The sequence below is a fragment of the Oncorhynchus nerka genome, linkage group LG15, assembly GCF_034236695.1.
Source record: "Oncorhynchus nerka isolate Pitt River linkage group LG15, Oner_Uvic_2.0, whole genome shotgun sequence".
Lineage (NCBI taxonomy): Eukaryota > Metazoa > Chordata > Actinopteri > Salmoniformes > Salmonidae > Oncorhynchus > Oncorhynchus nerka.
The window spans coordinates 27,877,967-27,894,673 of NC_088410.1; the positions used below are offsets into that span (position 1 = coordinate 27,877,967).

Genomic DNA, 16,707 nt, shown 5'->3' on the forward strand with positions numbered 1-16,707 from the left:
TTATTATTTATTATAGTGAAACCTCAGTCTTGATACGGTATGTTGTTGTGGCTTTGACCATGAAGCGGTGATTCCAGTAACCGTAAATGAAAGGGGCTCTTGTCCTGATGAACATATTTGGTCTGGGCTGCCAGTTTGTTATGTTTCAGTCTCTGAGACTCGGGGTGAGCCACACGCTGCAGATACTAGTTATGTTTGACGTAGCGGGAGCTTGTGTGATTATGACCTCTCCTGACCACAGGGTTTCTCTCCTGTTCCTAGTAGCCTACTGGAGCTACATACATGGGATGGTATGAGGAATTATCAACTGTTTCCAGTACTGTAAGGCCGTTGTGATAAAATGAAGGTCAACAACTCACGCCTTTCCACCACGCTTCTCACCACTGCAAACCATCCCCACTAGCGTTGTCTCTCTCCTTTCTTGCCTGTGGTGTTTCAGCACGAGGTCTTTGACTGAGTGATCATACCAGAGAGAGAGACGGTGTGGACAGTATCGCCTGTTCCAGCCATAGCTGATAAAATCCCTGTTGTTCAGGTGATAAAAGAGACTCCTCCCAGCTCCTACTTTATTGACATCAGCTCTATTTGTGTATTATTGTGTCCTTGTTCAAGGATGTGTGCACTGATACACTGACTGTATGGGTTTGTGAAGACTCCAAAACAACCATGTATTATGAGAGGAAGAAGGAGAAACCACATTAGACTTGCCAGAGCTAGTGGAGAGGAGCCAGTGAAGTGGAACTGTCCTTTGTACCTATTGAGTCAATGCCCTAGGCCTACTACAACTGTGCTTGACTTCACTTTAGACATCCATTCTTTGGAAAATGGATGTATTGATAAATTGGTTAAGGAGCGTTTTACTGTGCTGGACATATCTGGTTGTCTTTCTCACCAGCGCAACTTCAATGATTCCCAACCAGGAGCAGGTGCGCAGTGAAACCCCTATGGGCCAAAAGGACACATATTTCGATGATGTATCCTTTCTACGGACCAGATCAAGTAGTTTCGTATCTTCCTCGCAGCTGATTCGGCCATATTCACTCTCGATGAATGAGGAGGATTACCATTACGCTCCGAAACCCAAACACCTGCGGCACAACCGGCTCCTGCGCATTTTGGGCTCGTCTTTTGATCCGTTCTGGATGTCCATAGAACGCCCAGCCGAAGCAAGGGTCGACACCGATGCGTCTGGTGGTCAAACTGCGTCTCGTGGTGACCCGCCCGCTTTATCAAACTACACCACCAACGAGGGGTTCAACTTCGACGCGTCTCCAGAGCTGACAGAGGGTGCAGCGCGCTACCAACGAAAACTACAAAACGACGCAGAGGATTTGGACTTGAGTGAACTTCCTGCAGACGTTGCCAGCACTCTGCGTGATTGGCTGGTCCGCTCGGCCACCTGTGGAATGCGCTACCAGTGGGTAAAATTAGCTCCAGTGTTCTGGCCCCGCTGGTTACGCCACACCGATTGCGAAAAATCTGGTGGCTCGCGGAGTTGCTCTTTCCCCAGCGGGATGGCATGCCGGCAGGCCCAAACCACACAGATAAAGATACTGGCCTGGCACTGCTGGAGCAGCGAAGAGAGAGGCGGGGATGGGTTAAGAGAGATGGCCGGGATCGACAGGGGGACTGTGGTGGTGGGGACAGGTGTTGCAGGCAGAAAGTGTTTGTGGAGGCAGGTACCTTATCCTGTGGTTACAGCGTGTAAATGTTCATGCAAATAGTTTTATTTGATCACTGTTAATCACGAACATGTAACCTATTTGGGGTTGGCCTACATTCAGGAGAGAATTGATTTGAACATCTGATTGTCAATGTAGGCTTACGACAATTTGTTTTGCAATTGATTATCAAGTATTGTTTGTCCAGCCTTAAATAAATATACCTGTATACAATTAATTCACTTGGGTTTCGTAATCAACTTGTTTTCGTTAGTATGAAATGAAGCTATTGGACGAAATAAATTGAATAAACAGAATGTTTCCAACCAAAGTGTTTTAATGTGGGGTTTTTTGGTGGACATTTTATATTAGATTTCACATTTTGTAGCGTTTTTCTATTTCTGTTACACAGGATAGCCTACTGTGACGGAAAGAGATGAAGAATACAACGCTGTCCTTCTGCACTGAATTTATTTAATTGTCAACGCGCGCCATCTAGTGGTAATATCATAATACAAATGGGTCAATGTCGATTATTGCGTAAATTAGTGGACTCTAATTTTGAGTTTCAAATGCTATTTACACCGCTTGTGTTGCTTGTATTTCTCGATGTATAGGTCTTATTTGTGATTGAGCCGTTTTCAGCCCTGTTATTGCAGGGTGAAAAAAATGTGTAACTGTTTTTACTGGTCTCCTGGTTACACCTTGGATGAAAGGGTATTATTGGGTAGTGTTACCTTGATTAGTATTGAATTAATGCTGCTACAGTAGCCAGCTACATCCATGTGTTCAAATGAATTGCCTGTTAGCTCTCTGCTCACTGGTTCCAGAGCGAATGATGGCCTGTCTTACAGAGAAAGCTCATCAGAGAGTTCCTGACTCTTCAGGAGCAAGGCATACTGCCAAACTACATCACTGTCAATCACATGAGAAAGCCTTCCTGAAGAAGTGAGCGAAACCTCAAGTTTCACCGACTCCAGAACAGTATGATGCACACAAATATATAGACCGAAGGATAGATAGACATCGAAACATAAGAGTGATTGATGCAAGTTGTATGTCTTGTGTATAAATAGCAGAATGGAGAGACATCCATGTCATTGAGCTGTTGAATAGATACTGTATACAGATAAAGCTGTGATAGTCTGAACAAAATTACAATTTCAACTACGCTGAACAAAAATAGAAATGCAACATGTAAAGTGTTGGTTCCATGTTTCATGAGCTGAAATAAATATCCCTGAAATGTTTAATACGCACAAAAAGCTTATTTCTCAAAAATGTTGTGCACACATTTGTTATTGAACATTTCTCCTTTTCCGAGCTCTGTTTGTTCACAGGAACCAGAATCCCTCTCAATGGAGGGATGGAGGGCGATGATGGAGGTGGAAAAGGGGGAGAAGAACAAGTTCTGCAGACTGTTTGGCTGTAAAATAAAAACAGCAATGGAGAAACGGATGGAGGATTGTAAAAAGTATTGTCTCAGGTGCGGAATTGTGTCATAGTCTGATACAGTACATGCTTCATGTGTCTTTGTTTTACTGTTCTGCCTAAGTTATGTTTTCATGTTATGATTGTTAATATTAACACATTAGCTGACAATATGTTCAAACATTTGATAGAATATAAAATCGGATTTAAAAAGATTACTTTCTAGATAACGCTTGTCATAATTCTCAAATGAGTCAAATGTATCAGCCTCTGTAGGTCAAGAATAGGCCTACATACAAACGCAATGGGTCATTAGTTGAGTTATTCTACCTTAAATATATGTCCATATTTGGCTCTGCTTCTTCATATACATGAAACTCAAGGTCAAAGCTCTTAGGTGTTCTCTATTGACCTGGAACCATATCTCAACAGTAGAGGAAGTGTGTGTTATCCGGTTTGCTCTGTATGTTGCAGAGGACAGCCACATCACGTGGGCAGAGTACTCACTCAGGATATAACTCGATCTGTAACTGCATCTAAAATAGGAAGAGGTAGCAGTGTTGCCGTGCAATGATTTCTCTTCTGTTTCCTCTATGTCTGTTGGTTCCTTCTAATATGATGTCAACATGATTCATTTGTATCAAAATGTCACAATTATTCACATTATTTCCATTTTTTGTATCAACCGTTTCAAAATAAATCTTATTGTTAACTGTTTTAACAATTATTTTCTGATTAAAAAAAAAAAAAAACATTATTCACGTTGGCCTATATGTTAATGCCAGCTGATGAACTGAACCACTAGCGTTACAAGGTAAGTGAATTACATGATTTTTACGAGCAGACACTGTGTTGTTGAAGGTTGATGTAATGGTTATCAATATTGTTCAGTGAGTATCTTTGATAATTGAAGTCCTTATTGTTTAACTTTATTTGTTCTTCTGCTTAAACAACACAGTTGTATTGCTTTCCTGTCATGGATTAATCACTACATCAAGTGTCTGTCTGTGCTTGATCACTTCTCCACTGAAGTGTGTGTGTATGAGTGGTTTTGATTACAGTATACCTGCAGTTTGTCCCCTTTTGGGGCATAGATGGATAACATCACTTTAATTTAGCTTTACAATGCTTTATTTGTCCTTACATTATATTTTACACAATATAGTGTTGCATGTGACTTTTATGTACACGCCTACTCTGTGCTACTAGACTAAAGTCCATCATGTGTCATTTGAGAGAGCATAAACCACCTCTTAACTTTTCAGGAAGTGTTAACATGCACGTCTGTCTGCTTCTACCCATGTTGTGCTGTTAGCTATTGGAAACGGATAATTATCAAAATAATATAAATGTAAGTCAAACTTAATTATTTTACCAGGCACAGTTGATTTAAAATGCATGTGTAATCACTATCAAATGTAATCTCTATCACCTGGGATTCCTGTGTTACTGGTTCTTTCGCTTCCTTGTTCCTACGTACATAGTGTGTTTATGAACAATGAAGTCATATCGCTGTCTTTATTCATTCTGTAACTCATTCTAAGCTCGTCTATAACGTGGAGGAGGATAATGACGATGACAGAGGCATAGTAATATTCTATAAATGGTGTATGATTGTGAATGGTATGGGACACTAAGTGTATAAACCATGGTGACCTAATTTAACCTGCGTCAATGTGTTTCAATGCGATGCAGCTAAAGAACAGCGCGTGAGAGGTAACCTCTGAGAGACGACATAAAAACAAAGTTTACTCACCTGTGCAATGGCGAGTGAACGCTCCCCAAATGTTTATGGTAAGTCAATTCCAGTTCAGCCAATTACTTTTCGATAATTCCTTCCTTTCCACAGCTGTGTTTGAAACACATTGTGTTAGTTAGACTGTGTGCTGAGCTTGTGTCTGATTATTACCCTCTGATGCAGGGGGTCCTCCTCCAGAGTCAGATCTTAGACTCCTGCTGCTTGGGAGAGTAGGAGCTGGGAAGAGTACAGTAGCCAAAACCATCCTGGGCAGAGAGAACTTCCGGAGTGAAGGAGGCATGTGTGTGAAGAAGCAGGGTGAGGTGGCTGGAAGGACCGTCACCGTGGTGGACACCCCGGGCTGGGACACTGTGAAATACACGTCCACACATATCAAACAAGAAATTAAGAATAGTGTGACCCTATGTCCTCCAGGACCCCATGCTCTTCTTCTGGTGGTGCCCATGGGCGACCCGCTCTCCTCCGCAGAAAGAAAGGCGATTCGGTATCACATGGAGCTATTGTCAGTTAGGGCATGGAAGTTTACCATGGTCTTGTTTGTCAGTGAGGCTGAGGAGAAATGCACATCCATTGAACAGAATCAGATGATCGACAGAGCAAAGACTATTCTAGCGAAATGTGGGGACAGACACCATCTCCTTGAGTGTGGGAATTCTCCTCCCCAGATTTCTGAGCTCCTGACGAAGCTAGACGCCATGGTAGCAGAAAACTGTGAAGAATTCTTAATCCCCCAAGTATACTATGAACTGATGGAGACCATGCCAAGGGAAGTGACCGAGCTGAGAAGGATGTATGAAGACCGAGAGGACAGACTGAAACAGAAATACAAAATGGAGTTGAAGGAAAAGGAAGAAGAGCTGAAGAAGTATAGAGAAGAGAAGCCTAAAGAAAGGTTGATGAAGAGGACAAGTAGCAGTCAACTACTTCCCCCCAGTAGTAAGTATGATAAGTTTAAAATTGCTTCTAAAGTTAATTTCCACTCTGACATTTCAGACTAGATTTGCCCTAACGAAAAATGTATCAACCACTACAGAACTGTCCTTAAAAAATAATCCACATAATAATTCACATTTCCTGGTGCTGCAGGTTTATTTTCCTGCTGAAGCAAACTGGCTCAAATTAAGATCCTACATCTGTAACGGTGATCTGATTCATGAACTGTCTCTGTGTGTGTGTTTTTATTCTTTGAAGTAAGCACAGAGAAGCAGGACGGGTCGGTAATGGCTGACCTTCAGAAGGTGGACCTACAGGCCGTCAAGCAAGGATACAGGGAAGAGGCCTTGTCTGTGGTGGGCCACTACGTCAAACCACTAATAGTGATTATGACTGCTGTAGTGGGGGCACTCATGGGAGCAGTTGCAGGTGCAGAACATGGAACACTTGGCGCATGTCTTGGGATTCCTATAGGCATTATTTTGGCTGTTCTTGTGAGTTATGCTGTCCGTGGAGCCGCCACAGCAGCAAGGGATATTTCCATCACAGTCAAAGCCGAGGGAAATGAAAGCCAGAGGAGAGAAGAGCGAGCAGGCTTCTTCTTAGATTCTCCAAAATCTAAAAGATTTGATAAGGATCAGTGACACACTTTTGAATGTCAACACTTTTCTATTGCTACAGTGTGTAGTGTATGGACTGTGCTGTATGGACTGTGCTGTATGGACTCTCATGGTTCACCTGACTTGACTGGCTGACCCCAGTGAAGAGACAGGACAGACTGCCCAGCAAACCGGGAACATACCCAGGACATAAGAAAGGGTTTTTATACAAAATTAGGACGTTCTCCTAACATTCACAAAAACGCACACCATCTGTAACAACCACCTTTCCCCAAACATTCTCGTTATGTTTCCTGGTAATGTAATAACACAATGTACCAGCAATGTTTTTTGAACATGCTGCAACAAAATGTATGCGCAATGTTCTGGGAACGTTCTTGCAACATCAGGCGAATGTTTTATACAAACGTTGTATAATCATCAGCACAACTGGACTCTCTCAAATCTCTCTGTCTCTGTCTGTGTAACTTATGGTTGTTGTTGAGAGGTTTTTATTATTGTGTGGGGGTGAATGTCTGCACCCTTTGCGACCTGATGGATTGTGTTGATCTGTGTCCTACTATACTATTATCTGGTGTTGTCATGTTGCCCAGTAGCTGTAGATGTATATTTACACTGACAGCCGCAGAAGAGAAGGATGGTAGCGGACTTGAGAACTTCGGAAGACATGAACCATATTCTTCTCAGCTATTTAAATGATCACTGTTCAAGGATTTCACAGAGACACATTTAACATACAACACAGTAGGCTTGAGCACGAATGCATATATTTCAGTGAATTAAATAAACAAATGTGAGATGCCATATACTCTGTTGCAATAAAAAAAAAGTGAAACATTGTAAAAGGATGATTTCAAAACGGTTCTGTTTTCATATTGTGCTTCATTTCAAAACTGTATCACCACAGAAATTCCTCTGTTGACACACAGTTTTCTCATACTTGATCACTCAAAAGTCTGCACTGAGGCGCTCACTAAACCAACCTTTTACAGCGCACCTCACCTTGGTACCCAGCTAACTAGGGGATTTTTGCACTGAACATTCTATTCTGTATTTAATTCATCTTTAACATGATTTATTGAGCTATAAATGTTTTATTTTTTATTTCTGATATAAAAAACAAAAACACAAATCCTAATATAGAAGCCTATGTGTCTTTGTTTGAATGTTTCCTCTAAATGAAATGTTTTCATATTATGATTGTTTAAATTAACACATTCGCTGACAATATGTTACAGACGTGTTTAATATGTTATATGTACACCCTCTATTCGAATACTTATGAAATGCACACTGTTATATTTGGCAACAGTTATTTATTTTCCCATCGACCCCCAACCCCATTCGACGCGTTGTGGGTGGAGCTATGTCTACATAAGGGTGCTAATAAATAAACACTCACAAAAGCTCTGACGTAGGCCGCAAGGCCGTTATGTAAATCTTATTAAAGAGTAGTGATACAAGCAAGAGCATTATGCGGGTTTCTTTTTTCTCATCTGACAAGATGTTTTAAAAAATTATATACATAATCAGATTTTTTGTTAAATATACTCTAACCAAAAATGTAGCAGAAGACATGCGCAGCTTGCACCTCACATTGCGCTGCAACATCATTCTTGATCTTGAACTTCTGTTGGTCATACTATTATTCAAATTCATGCTCAAACCTGTATGATAATCCCAAATAAGTCTTTGGCCCCTGCACGGATCGAAAGGTGAAATATCGAGCACAGGATTATAGGGCACTGGTGTAATGAGGACAAAACAAAGAAACATGGCACGCAAGGAAGAGGCTGACAGCAGGCCATAAACAGCAACCACTGGTAAGAAGATATAAAGGGGGGGAAATTAGATTAAACATGGCTGAGTCTAGGGGTCATAGTGGGGGGTCATAGTGGGCGGTCGAAACATAGCTATGTCTAGGGGTCATAGTGGGGGGTCAAATCATGGTGGAGTCTGGGGGTCATAGTGGGGGTCAAAACATGGCGGAGTCTGGGGGTCAGAGTGGGGGTCAAAACATGGTGGAGTCTGGGGTCAGAGTGGGGGTCAAAACATGGTGGAGTCTGGGGGTCAAAACATGGTGGAGTCTGGGGGTCAGAGTGGGGGGTCAAAACATGGTGGAGTCTGGGGGTCAAAACATGGTGGAGTCTGGTGGTCAGAGTGGGGGGTCAAAACATGGCTGAGTCTGGGGGTCATAGTGCGGGGTTAATGTGGAAACCTGGATTGAAGAGGTGGGGAAGCTACAGGTTGCTCCCCCCAACTGTGCATGTGAATTAATGACACTAGATAAATACAGAGGTAACGTTACAATAAATCCCAACTAAAATGGCTTGGGGCAACTCGCTGAGCTCTGCATATAAATGTTGTTCTGTTGAAACAGCCCAATAATGATGGATGAGTACTGCAATCAATCAATCAAATGATTTATATTTTATTTCTTTATAAAGCCCTTTTTACATCAGCAGTAGTCACACGGTGCTTTACAGATGCCCAGTCTAAAACCCCAAAGAGCAAGCAATACAGATGTTACGCCCTGACCTTAGAGAGGCTTTTTATGTCTCTATTTTGGTTTGGTCAGGGTGTGATTTGGGTGGGCATTCTATGTTCTGATTTCTATGTTTTGTGTTTCTATGTTTTGGCGGGGTATGGTTCTCAATCAGGGACAGCTGTCTATTGTTGTCTCTGATTGGAAATCATACTTAGGCAGCCTTTTCCCTTTTGTTATTGTGGGAAGTTATCTTTGTTAGTGGCACTATAGCCCTTGTAAGGGTCATGGCCTTGTTTTGTTGGTGACATTCATTTAAAATAAAATAAAATGTAGGCTCATCACGCTGCGCTTTGGTCCACTTCATGACCAAAAGAAGCAGAAGCACAGTGGGCAGAAATGTAGGCTCAGATGGTTGCCAGTCCTATTCTGGCTGTACCATTAGAAACTTAATTTATATTAATACAGTACTTTCTGTAGTCATGTATGTTGTCTGTGTGTCCCCCAGGAACTACATGAGCTGAAAACAGACCTGAACAGAACCAGGAACGAAATGAGCTGAAAGCAGAAGTGGACATGCAAAAGCAATACGAGCTGAAAGCAGAGGTGGACAGAGGTGTGCAGAAGCAGTATGAGCTGAAAGCTGAGTTTGAAAGACTGTTTCGGGAACAGAAGGAGACGAAAGTAAAGATTAGCAAAAAGTCACATTTCCTGCTGTCTATATTTTTATTCTGCACATTTTACAGTGGAGACTGGTGTTGTATAGCATTGAAAAACTCAGTTGGCTTTGCACAGTGCACATTATGGGTTTAGTGCATTTTATAACATTTAAGATAAAAATCGTATTCTATTATTAAGGTTCATTGTCGACTAAAGATATCATCTTTAAATGATCGTCTGCTTGAGATCTGTGTGCTGGACTGTAAATTACAGAGCCAATAAGCTCCTCCTGGATATGGTGTCTTTCTGCTCTGATTTTACGTCACGGGGGGGCGTTCCCATTCTATGCAGAATTCAGTACGGCGCTATGGTGTCACTTGAAGTTTCGGATTTTACGCACGAAACCCCTCTGCTGGATTCCCGCAAGTATTATGCTGTTGCTTTACGTTCATTTAGCCTAGGCTTATTTTGTGAAATTCGTTGATATTTTGTCAAAATATAATTGAAATGTATGTTACATTCGAAATGCGATAGGCCTATGTGTGAGTGAGAGATAACAAATGGGCTTTTCAGACAGAAGACGACGAAGACCTCCATCCATCAACTGCTCGATATCGATCTCGTTTTATTTGTCATATTCTATTCAAGGTTCTGTATTCCGATTTCGACAACATGAGAAAGGCATTCATAAAACACGTCAAAAAGTTTCCGTGGTTTACCAACGTAACCCTCTACCGTTGCCTGTTTGCCGGTGGGGATTTCGTTCACCAGTTGTTCTCGCGCAATGAAAAAATGGACTGGAGGCACACACGCAATGTGGCAGTGGTCGCTTTCAGTTTCCATGGCAACTTTAACTTCTTCTGGATGCGGTTTTTGGAGCGCAGATTTCCCGGGAATTCGGTCAGGATGGTTGTGAGTAAACTTTTCTTGGACCAGACCACAGCCGCCCCTCTGGCCACTAGTGTATTCTACACAGGTTAGTCAGAGCGACCGAGAACAAAGTTCACTCTATCTGTCTGTATGTAGGCCTAACTGAGGTCACGTGAAAGACTTGAACAGATGTGAGCTCCATAAATGACACATCGGATATTTAAAACCTACTAATGTTGGTTTCAACCAAATAAAGTAGCCATTCAAGTCAATTGTCTCTAAATGTAGGCTAATAGATATTTGACTAAACACACTGAGCTGTGTTCTCCCTAGGGGTGAGTTTCTTAGAGGGCAAAGAGGACATTTTCCAGGACTGGAGGGAGAAGTTCCTGAATACTTATAAGGTGAGTATATAGTCTGAAGAGAAATTCCAATCATGCCTTCCGTTATAGGGCCCTGTTTTACTGGTCAGGTCAGTTGGTTAGGAATAAACCCTGCCACTACTCAGTAGCGATGCGCAGGTTGACTTATAACCCGCTGTACCGACTATGTCATGCGTGATGATTGTGAGGCGCTATACAAATTCGATAGTCACAAGACGGGGACTTTAAATAAGGAAGTTCAAGGGAACTATAGCCTCTGTTCAGATGGGTTAAATGGAACCTGAACTCGGGGCGGCAGGTAGCCTAGTGGTTAGAGCGTTGGATTAGTAACTAGAAAGGTTGCAAGCTCGAATCCCCGAGCTAAAAAGGTAAACATCTGTCGTTCTACCCACTGTTCCGAGGCCATTATTGAAAATAAGATTTTGTTCTCTACTGACTTACCTGGTTAAATAAAGGTTACAAAAAATCTGTCTGACTGTAGGTCTATACCTCCAGTGGTTGAAGAAGTACCCAGTTGTCATACTTGAGTAAAGATCTACTTGATTAAAAGTGTTTGGTTTAGAAAATACTTAAGTGTAAATGTACTTACTTAAATAAAAGTATAAATCATTTCACATTCCTTTTAATAAGCAAACCAATAAGCACAATTTTCTTATTTTTTATTTATTTACAGATAGCCAGAGGCACACTCCAACATTCCAACATCATTTACAAATGAAGCATGTGTGTTTACTGAGTCCGCCAGATCAGAGGCAGTAGGGATGACCATGACTTATTATGTTGATAAGTGCGTGAATTTGACAAATTTCCTGTCCTGCTAAGCATTCAAAATGTAACAAGTACTTTTGAGTGTCAACGAAAATGTATGTAGAAAAAGTACATTATTTTCTGTAGGAATGTAGAGAAGTGAAAGTAGTCAAAAATATAAATAGTAATGTAAAGTACAGATGCCCCAAAAAACTATATAAGTACTACTTTCAAGTATTTTTACTTAAGTACTTTACATCACTGATAACCTCTCACATAGCTTTAATATTAACTACTGCAGAATAATATTTTCTTGCAGTAAAATAATACACCATGTAGGCAAAATGTTGACTTGGGGACAGGAGTGGAGAAATATGATTTATTTTTTTCAGCATCTTGAGAGAATGTGAATGGTCAGTTAGATATCATCTGTAGAGGTGGTATCTTTATCAGCGTCATAAAATCTTAATATTTCAACCACATAAAATATGCAAGCCTAACTGCAATCTTATTAGAAACATGTTGGGTCGTTTTCACAGCTTTCTATTTCTTTACAACCAGTCAAACTGATTCCATTTGGACATTTTGCACAGAAAATCTTTCCCATTTCGTTTTTTTGTTGACATATTGCGTTTTATCCCCGGTCCCTAAACATCTTTGCTACGTGAAAGAAGATGACAGAGAAATTTACTGATGTCAACTAGATTGAAGCATTCATTCTACCGATTTATGACATTCTGGTGAGCAAGGATTTATTTAGTCTTCTAGGGCAACATATAATGACAGAAGGAAGCTGAATGTATCTAATTATAGACAAGTTGACTAACAAATAGCCTACCAAAATGTCGAAAATTATAAGCAGAAACATATCTAGACTATGCAAAAGAAAATCCTGCACAAACTGTCAAAATTGTTTCCGCCATCTTTGACTGTGGCCTACAATGCATTTTGCGTGTAAGATTTTCACTTAATCACATATAGTCAGCCCCACTTCTTTTTTTCATTCTTTTTTTGGGGGGAGGGAGGTACTTTTCACCCCTTTTTTCGCTCCAATTTCGTGATATCCAATTGGTAGTTACAGTCTTGTCCCATCGCTGCAACTCCCATACGGACTCGGGAGAGGCGACGGTCGAGAGCCATGCGTCCTCTGAAACACGACTCCGTCAAGCTGACCTGCTTCTTGACACACTGCTCTCTTAACCCGGAAGCCAGCCGCACCAATGTGTCGGAGGAAACACCGTACAGCTGGCAACCAAAGTCAGTGTGCATGCGTCAGGCCCACCACAAGGAGTCGCTAGAGCGCGATGGGACAAGGACTTCCCAGCCGCCAACCCTCCCCTAACCCGGACGACACTGTCTAAAACAGCCCAAAATCTAAAAACATGGACGAAGTCTGATCTTGTAATGGTTGCTATGCTTTTCTCTTGCAGACTGGACTCATGTTCTGGCCATTCATGCAGGTAAATGACTGTCTTTGTTTAATCATATCTTAATGTATCTGAAAGCCTTGAACACACACATTCTGTCCACCCAGTACTACTAACTTGAACAATGTCAATCATTATGGTTTCATGATATATTTACTGTATTCCATGAACATTTACAAATGTACAATGAACAAGACTTTGCTCTCTCACCTACCTCCCACACGTCCTCCTCTCCCCTCATCTCTTCCTTCCCCTCTCTCCTAGTTCCTGAACTTTTCCATGGTGCCTCTGTACATGCGGACCACCTTCGCAGGGTGCTGTGCCTTCGTCTGGGCCACCTTCCTGTGTTTCTCACGTCAGAGTGGGGACGGCACGGCTAACGCCGCCCTCGCATGGATGTTTCCTCCAAAACAGGATACGACGACAGAGTCTGAAGCGGAGAAACTAGGGCCCAAAGTGGACCAGACAGGGCCCAAACTAGGCACAGAAGGACCCAAACCGGAGAACCCAAGCCCCAAAGAGGAGACACAAACACCCACTGTTAAGCAGGATGACCAAGCATGAACAAAGGAGGTGGAGGCTAGTTTGAACAAGGGCGCACAAACTGACACAACACCCAGCCAGGAGAGGGGACCACAGACAAGCACAGACTCAAAATGAATCTCTGGTAGATGCTAGTTCTATAGAACCTTCAGATAAGAATACTGTCTATGTATGAATCTTATATCTCAAAATGTTCTCATCTTGAAACGTTCAATTCCAATGTGCTATGCTACTGCACAAGATGTCGGCAGGGTGTAACGTATTGCTATACAAAGGGGCTTTGTATTTATTGAAATTGTTATTGATAACAATTGGATCCAGAATTCTTTAACAAACCATACTTGAACATGGAAGTGCTTGTACTACTGCACTTATCTTCCCCTTTCTCCATCTCTCTCTATATCTCTCTCTCTCTCTCTCCCCCTCTTGACAGACAACTTGTAAAATCAGTGTGTTGTACAATGTGTTGTACAATGTAGGCTATTTTAAATGTTCTGCTCTTATCTCTGATGTCTGAAGGAATGAGTGTGCATTTCCAATTAGCATTGAGTCATAGTGATTCACGAATCTTGTTATTTGTTTGTTTCCTATCTCCTGTCAAACATAACATATTTCTGACAACATTAATAATTTATCCAATCTATAGTAGTAGATACATATGTTAATACTATTTACAATAGTTGATAATCAATGCTCGATATAGATTTTTGCTTGATATTATTATCCGTTAAAAAATGTTTGAAAAGATTTTCCATTGCACGTCCTGAATGAACATAACTCTGAAGTGGCTCCTACGCAGATGATATTCACATCACAGATCTGCTTCCCCTCAGAATCTGCGTCCACCCTCCTCCTCCTCCTTCTTCTGTCAAGGCTCTCATTATGCTGACCAGTTGATTAATAAACAGATGTTCAGGGTATTGATTAGGCAGCTTGTTTTAATGCGATTATTGTGATTATACTGGGTTAATTAGAGTATGTGTCTGGCTTGGCTCTGGCAGTGATGACAGTGAAGCTAAATTGATAGGGGAGCCTGGTATTTCTTCGAATAGTGATTGTGGGAACTTGGGAGGATTCAATTGTACTGTATGTCTGAATAACTGGGATTACAGTAGATATTGTGTGGAGAACACTGAAACCACTGCTGTTGTCATGATATATATTATATTTCCTATCATGTCTGTACATGATCCAACTAGTACATAATGTTTAGCAGGGCATTATGTACCTGTCGGTACTATAGGGCTATATTTAATTGTTTTTATCTGTGGGATCAATCTAAAAACATATCTGTATTTCTATTTCTACTAGTACACAATTGTTATACATTGTAATATGATTCATATGATATTTTCCTACATATTTTGAATGTAGGCCTATTGGTGCACATCAATCCAAGTCTATTGTGAGACTAATCTTGCCTCAGATTTAATATATTTATTATTGTAAATTAAAACATCATCAATGCTGGTCTATTCTCTTTTGTAATTAATCTCTTAACACATTTATTTTACACATCAAAAACGTCCAAGTGAAACTGATTATTGGCCCAGTCATGTGCATCAACATAGCAACAGCCTATAGGTTCAACAGCGTGAAATGAGTCATCACGTCAGAGCCATATTGAACAGACCCCTAACAGGGTCCCACCTGCTCTGGCTACTCAGCGTCCATGCATAGCCCTAGAGTATCTTCAGTTCTTTGACATTCACTCGTTTGAAGGACTTGCTATTTCGAGAGTGATACTGTATTAGTGAAACATTTTCCTATAAATGTAAGCCTTCTGCTCCACATATTCAGCACCTAGGCCTAGTGATATCTTGACATCTTCATTGAAAAAAATGCTATTGCTAGAAATTCTTCTAATAAATAATTTTATGGAAAACTAATAGAAATGTATAGAAAATGTCGATTTCCAGCTTTGTATTTGACAAATATGACACTGTTTCAATGCAAGCTCGGTGCCGTTTTTCTCCCATTCTCCGGTTCGCAATGCGCGTGCGCTCTGCATCCATCTGTGTACCGTGTACCACACATCGAGGAATTTGTAAGCTTAAATAAAGATGCTCAACGTCTCGGCTCCGTGGTGCCTTCGTATCGGCGAAACTGATTTATCCTGAAAGGAAAACAAGAGCAGAACTCAATATAGGATTTTAACGCACCTTCCACAACCCATTAAACTCAAAGTGTATCATAAATCAATTCCAGCTATGGAATTTAAGAAATCAATTTCTGATACCGAGCGCTCATTGAAGAGCTACGGCTCTGTATCGGAAACGGAATGGACAAAAGACAAAGGTGAGCGTCATTCATTGCAAAGTAACGTTTTGGCCTGTTATAGTGGTTATTGCTCTGTGCAGAATAAAGCATGTGGTTTCAGATAGAGGATGTTGCGATGCAAAACAACACCCGTTAATTGCAATGAGTCCGTGCATCTTTATTGTTGCCTGAATGTCATTCCCAGTGCCTTGAAAATGGACTGGAGACATCTCCATGCATGAGCGTTGCTTTCAATGCATTTTGGAGGTGCATTTGACCAGTTATTCACTGATAATAACCATATCATTACTATTTGAGAAGATCTTTCTCATTCACAATAGCTTACCCACTGTATTAACAGTATATATTACAATAGCACAAAGGAGAGGAGCCCCGAAATGTATACACATATGTAATGCCCCATATCTACTAGCCTATTTCCATAACACTAAATAAGGACTGACATATGCCCAGGTCTTCACTTTCAGCTGACTGTACATTCCAAAGTTGTCTGACTGGGTCTTCTAATATATTGAACTGCACCCCCTCCAGTCGATGGATGCAGCAGGGTAGAACAAGCTAGAAGCCTACCTGCCGGGCTGTGAGTGTGTGAGTCAATACCAGCATCACCAGCACTGATACCAGCAGGAAAGATGATAGAAACAAACAGTAGAGACAGGCAAGAGATTTTCATCCTTCTCGTTTTCATCCTTTTTTTTATCAGTAAGATATCAATGCATTATAGATACATGTTTCAGTAATGTTGTTTATATGACATGCATTGTTCATTGTTCTTCATTTTACTGGTATCTATTTGTGATATTATGGGTAGGCTAGGCTAGTGCCACGAAGCTGTCATCAGAACAGTATGATATATGTCTAATAATACAGACATAAAGAGGGTCCTGGGGGGTAAACAGAGGTGAGAG

At 41.1% G+C, this 16,707-nt stretch overlaps 4 protein-coding genes across 4 annotated transcripts in view; all 4 read left to right on the forward strand.

The window, feature by feature from the left end:
* The first annotated feature begins 81 nt into the window (after positions 1–81).
* LOC115123764 (noggin-2-like) lies at positions 82–1,992 on the forward strand. The gene has a single exon (XM_029653125.2). It carries the CDS (start codon positions 825–827, stop codon positions 1,722–1,724), a length of 900 nt encoding a protein of 299 aa, XP_029508985.1. The 5' UTR covers positions 82–824; the 3' UTR covers positions 1,725–1,992.
* Positions 1,993–3,949: 1,957 nt separating this feature from the next.
* Positions 3,950–7,267, forward strand: LOC115123763 (GTPase IMAP family member 4-like). The gene is made up of 4 exons (XM_029653124.2): positions 3,950–4,443; positions 4,788–4,886; positions 5,014–5,787; positions 6,043–7,267. Exons 2-4 carry the CDS (start codon positions 4,856–4,858, stop codon positions 6,426–6,428), a joined length of 1,191 nt encoding a protein of 396 aa, XP_029508984.1. The 5' UTR covers positions 3,950–4,443; positions 4,788–4,855; the 3' UTR covers positions 6,429–7,267.
* Positions 7,268–9,892: 2,625 nt separating this feature from the next.
* On the forward strand, positions 9,893–14,989 carry LOC115123765 (mpv17-like protein). The gene is made up of 5 exons (XM_065001465.1): positions 9,893–9,975; positions 10,198–10,525; positions 10,753–10,823; positions 12,980–13,009; positions 13,241–14,989. The coding sequence occupies exons 2-5, from the start codon at positions 10,222–10,224 to the stop codon at positions 13,538–13,540; spliced, it is 705 nt and encodes a 234-aa protein (XP_064857537.1). The 5' UTR covers positions 9,893–9,975; positions 10,198–10,221; the 3' UTR covers positions 13,541–14,989.
* Positions 14,990–15,528: 539 nt separating this feature from the next.
* The window catches only part of LOC115143542 (bMERB domain-containing protein 1-like), a 70,996-nt gene continuing 69,817 nt past the window's right edge, over positions 15,529–16,707 (forward strand). Inside the window, exon 1 of the mRNA XM_065001466.1 lies at positions 15,529–15,817. Within this exon, the coding sequence (XP_064857538.1) occupies positions 15,730–15,817 (88 nt within the window). The 5' untranslated portion in view covers positions 15,529–15,729. The remainder of the gene's footprint in view (positions 15,818–16,707) is intronic.

What these genes read in the sequence shown, in the direction of transcription:
- LOC115123764 (XM_029653125.2), top strand. Translation starts at nt 825, where the DNA reads ATGGATGTATTGATAAATTGGTTAAGGAGCGTTTTACTGTGCTGGACA.
- LOC115123765 (XM_065001465.1), top strand. Translation starts at nt 10,222, where the DNA reads ATGAGAAAGGCATTCATAAAACACGTCAAAAAGTTTCCGTGGTTTACC. An exon ending in CACTAGTGTATTCTACACAG is followed by an intron (nt 10,526 to 10,752) that starts GTTAGTCAGAGC and finishes TGTTCTCCCTAG; the next exon opens with GGGTGAGTTTCTTAGAGGGC. An exon ending in TGTTCTGGCCATTCATGCAG is followed by an intron (nt 13,010 to 13,240) that starts GTAAATGACTGT and finishes CCTCTCTCCTAG; the next exon opens with TTCCTGAACTTTTCCATGGT.
- LOC115123763 (XM_029653124.2), top strand. Translation starts at nt 4,856, where the DNA reads ATGGCGAGTGAACGCTCCCCAAATGTTTATG. An exon ending in ACGCTCCCCAAATGTTTATG is followed by an intron (nt 4,887 to 5,013) that starts GTAAGTCAATTC and finishes CCTCTGATGCAG; the next exon opens with GGGGTCCTCCTCCAGAGTCA. An exon ending in TCAACTACTTCCCCCCAGTA is followed by an intron (nt 5,788 to 6,042) that starts GTAAGTATGATA and finishes TATTCTTTGAAG; the next exon opens with TAAGCACAGAGAAGCAGGAC.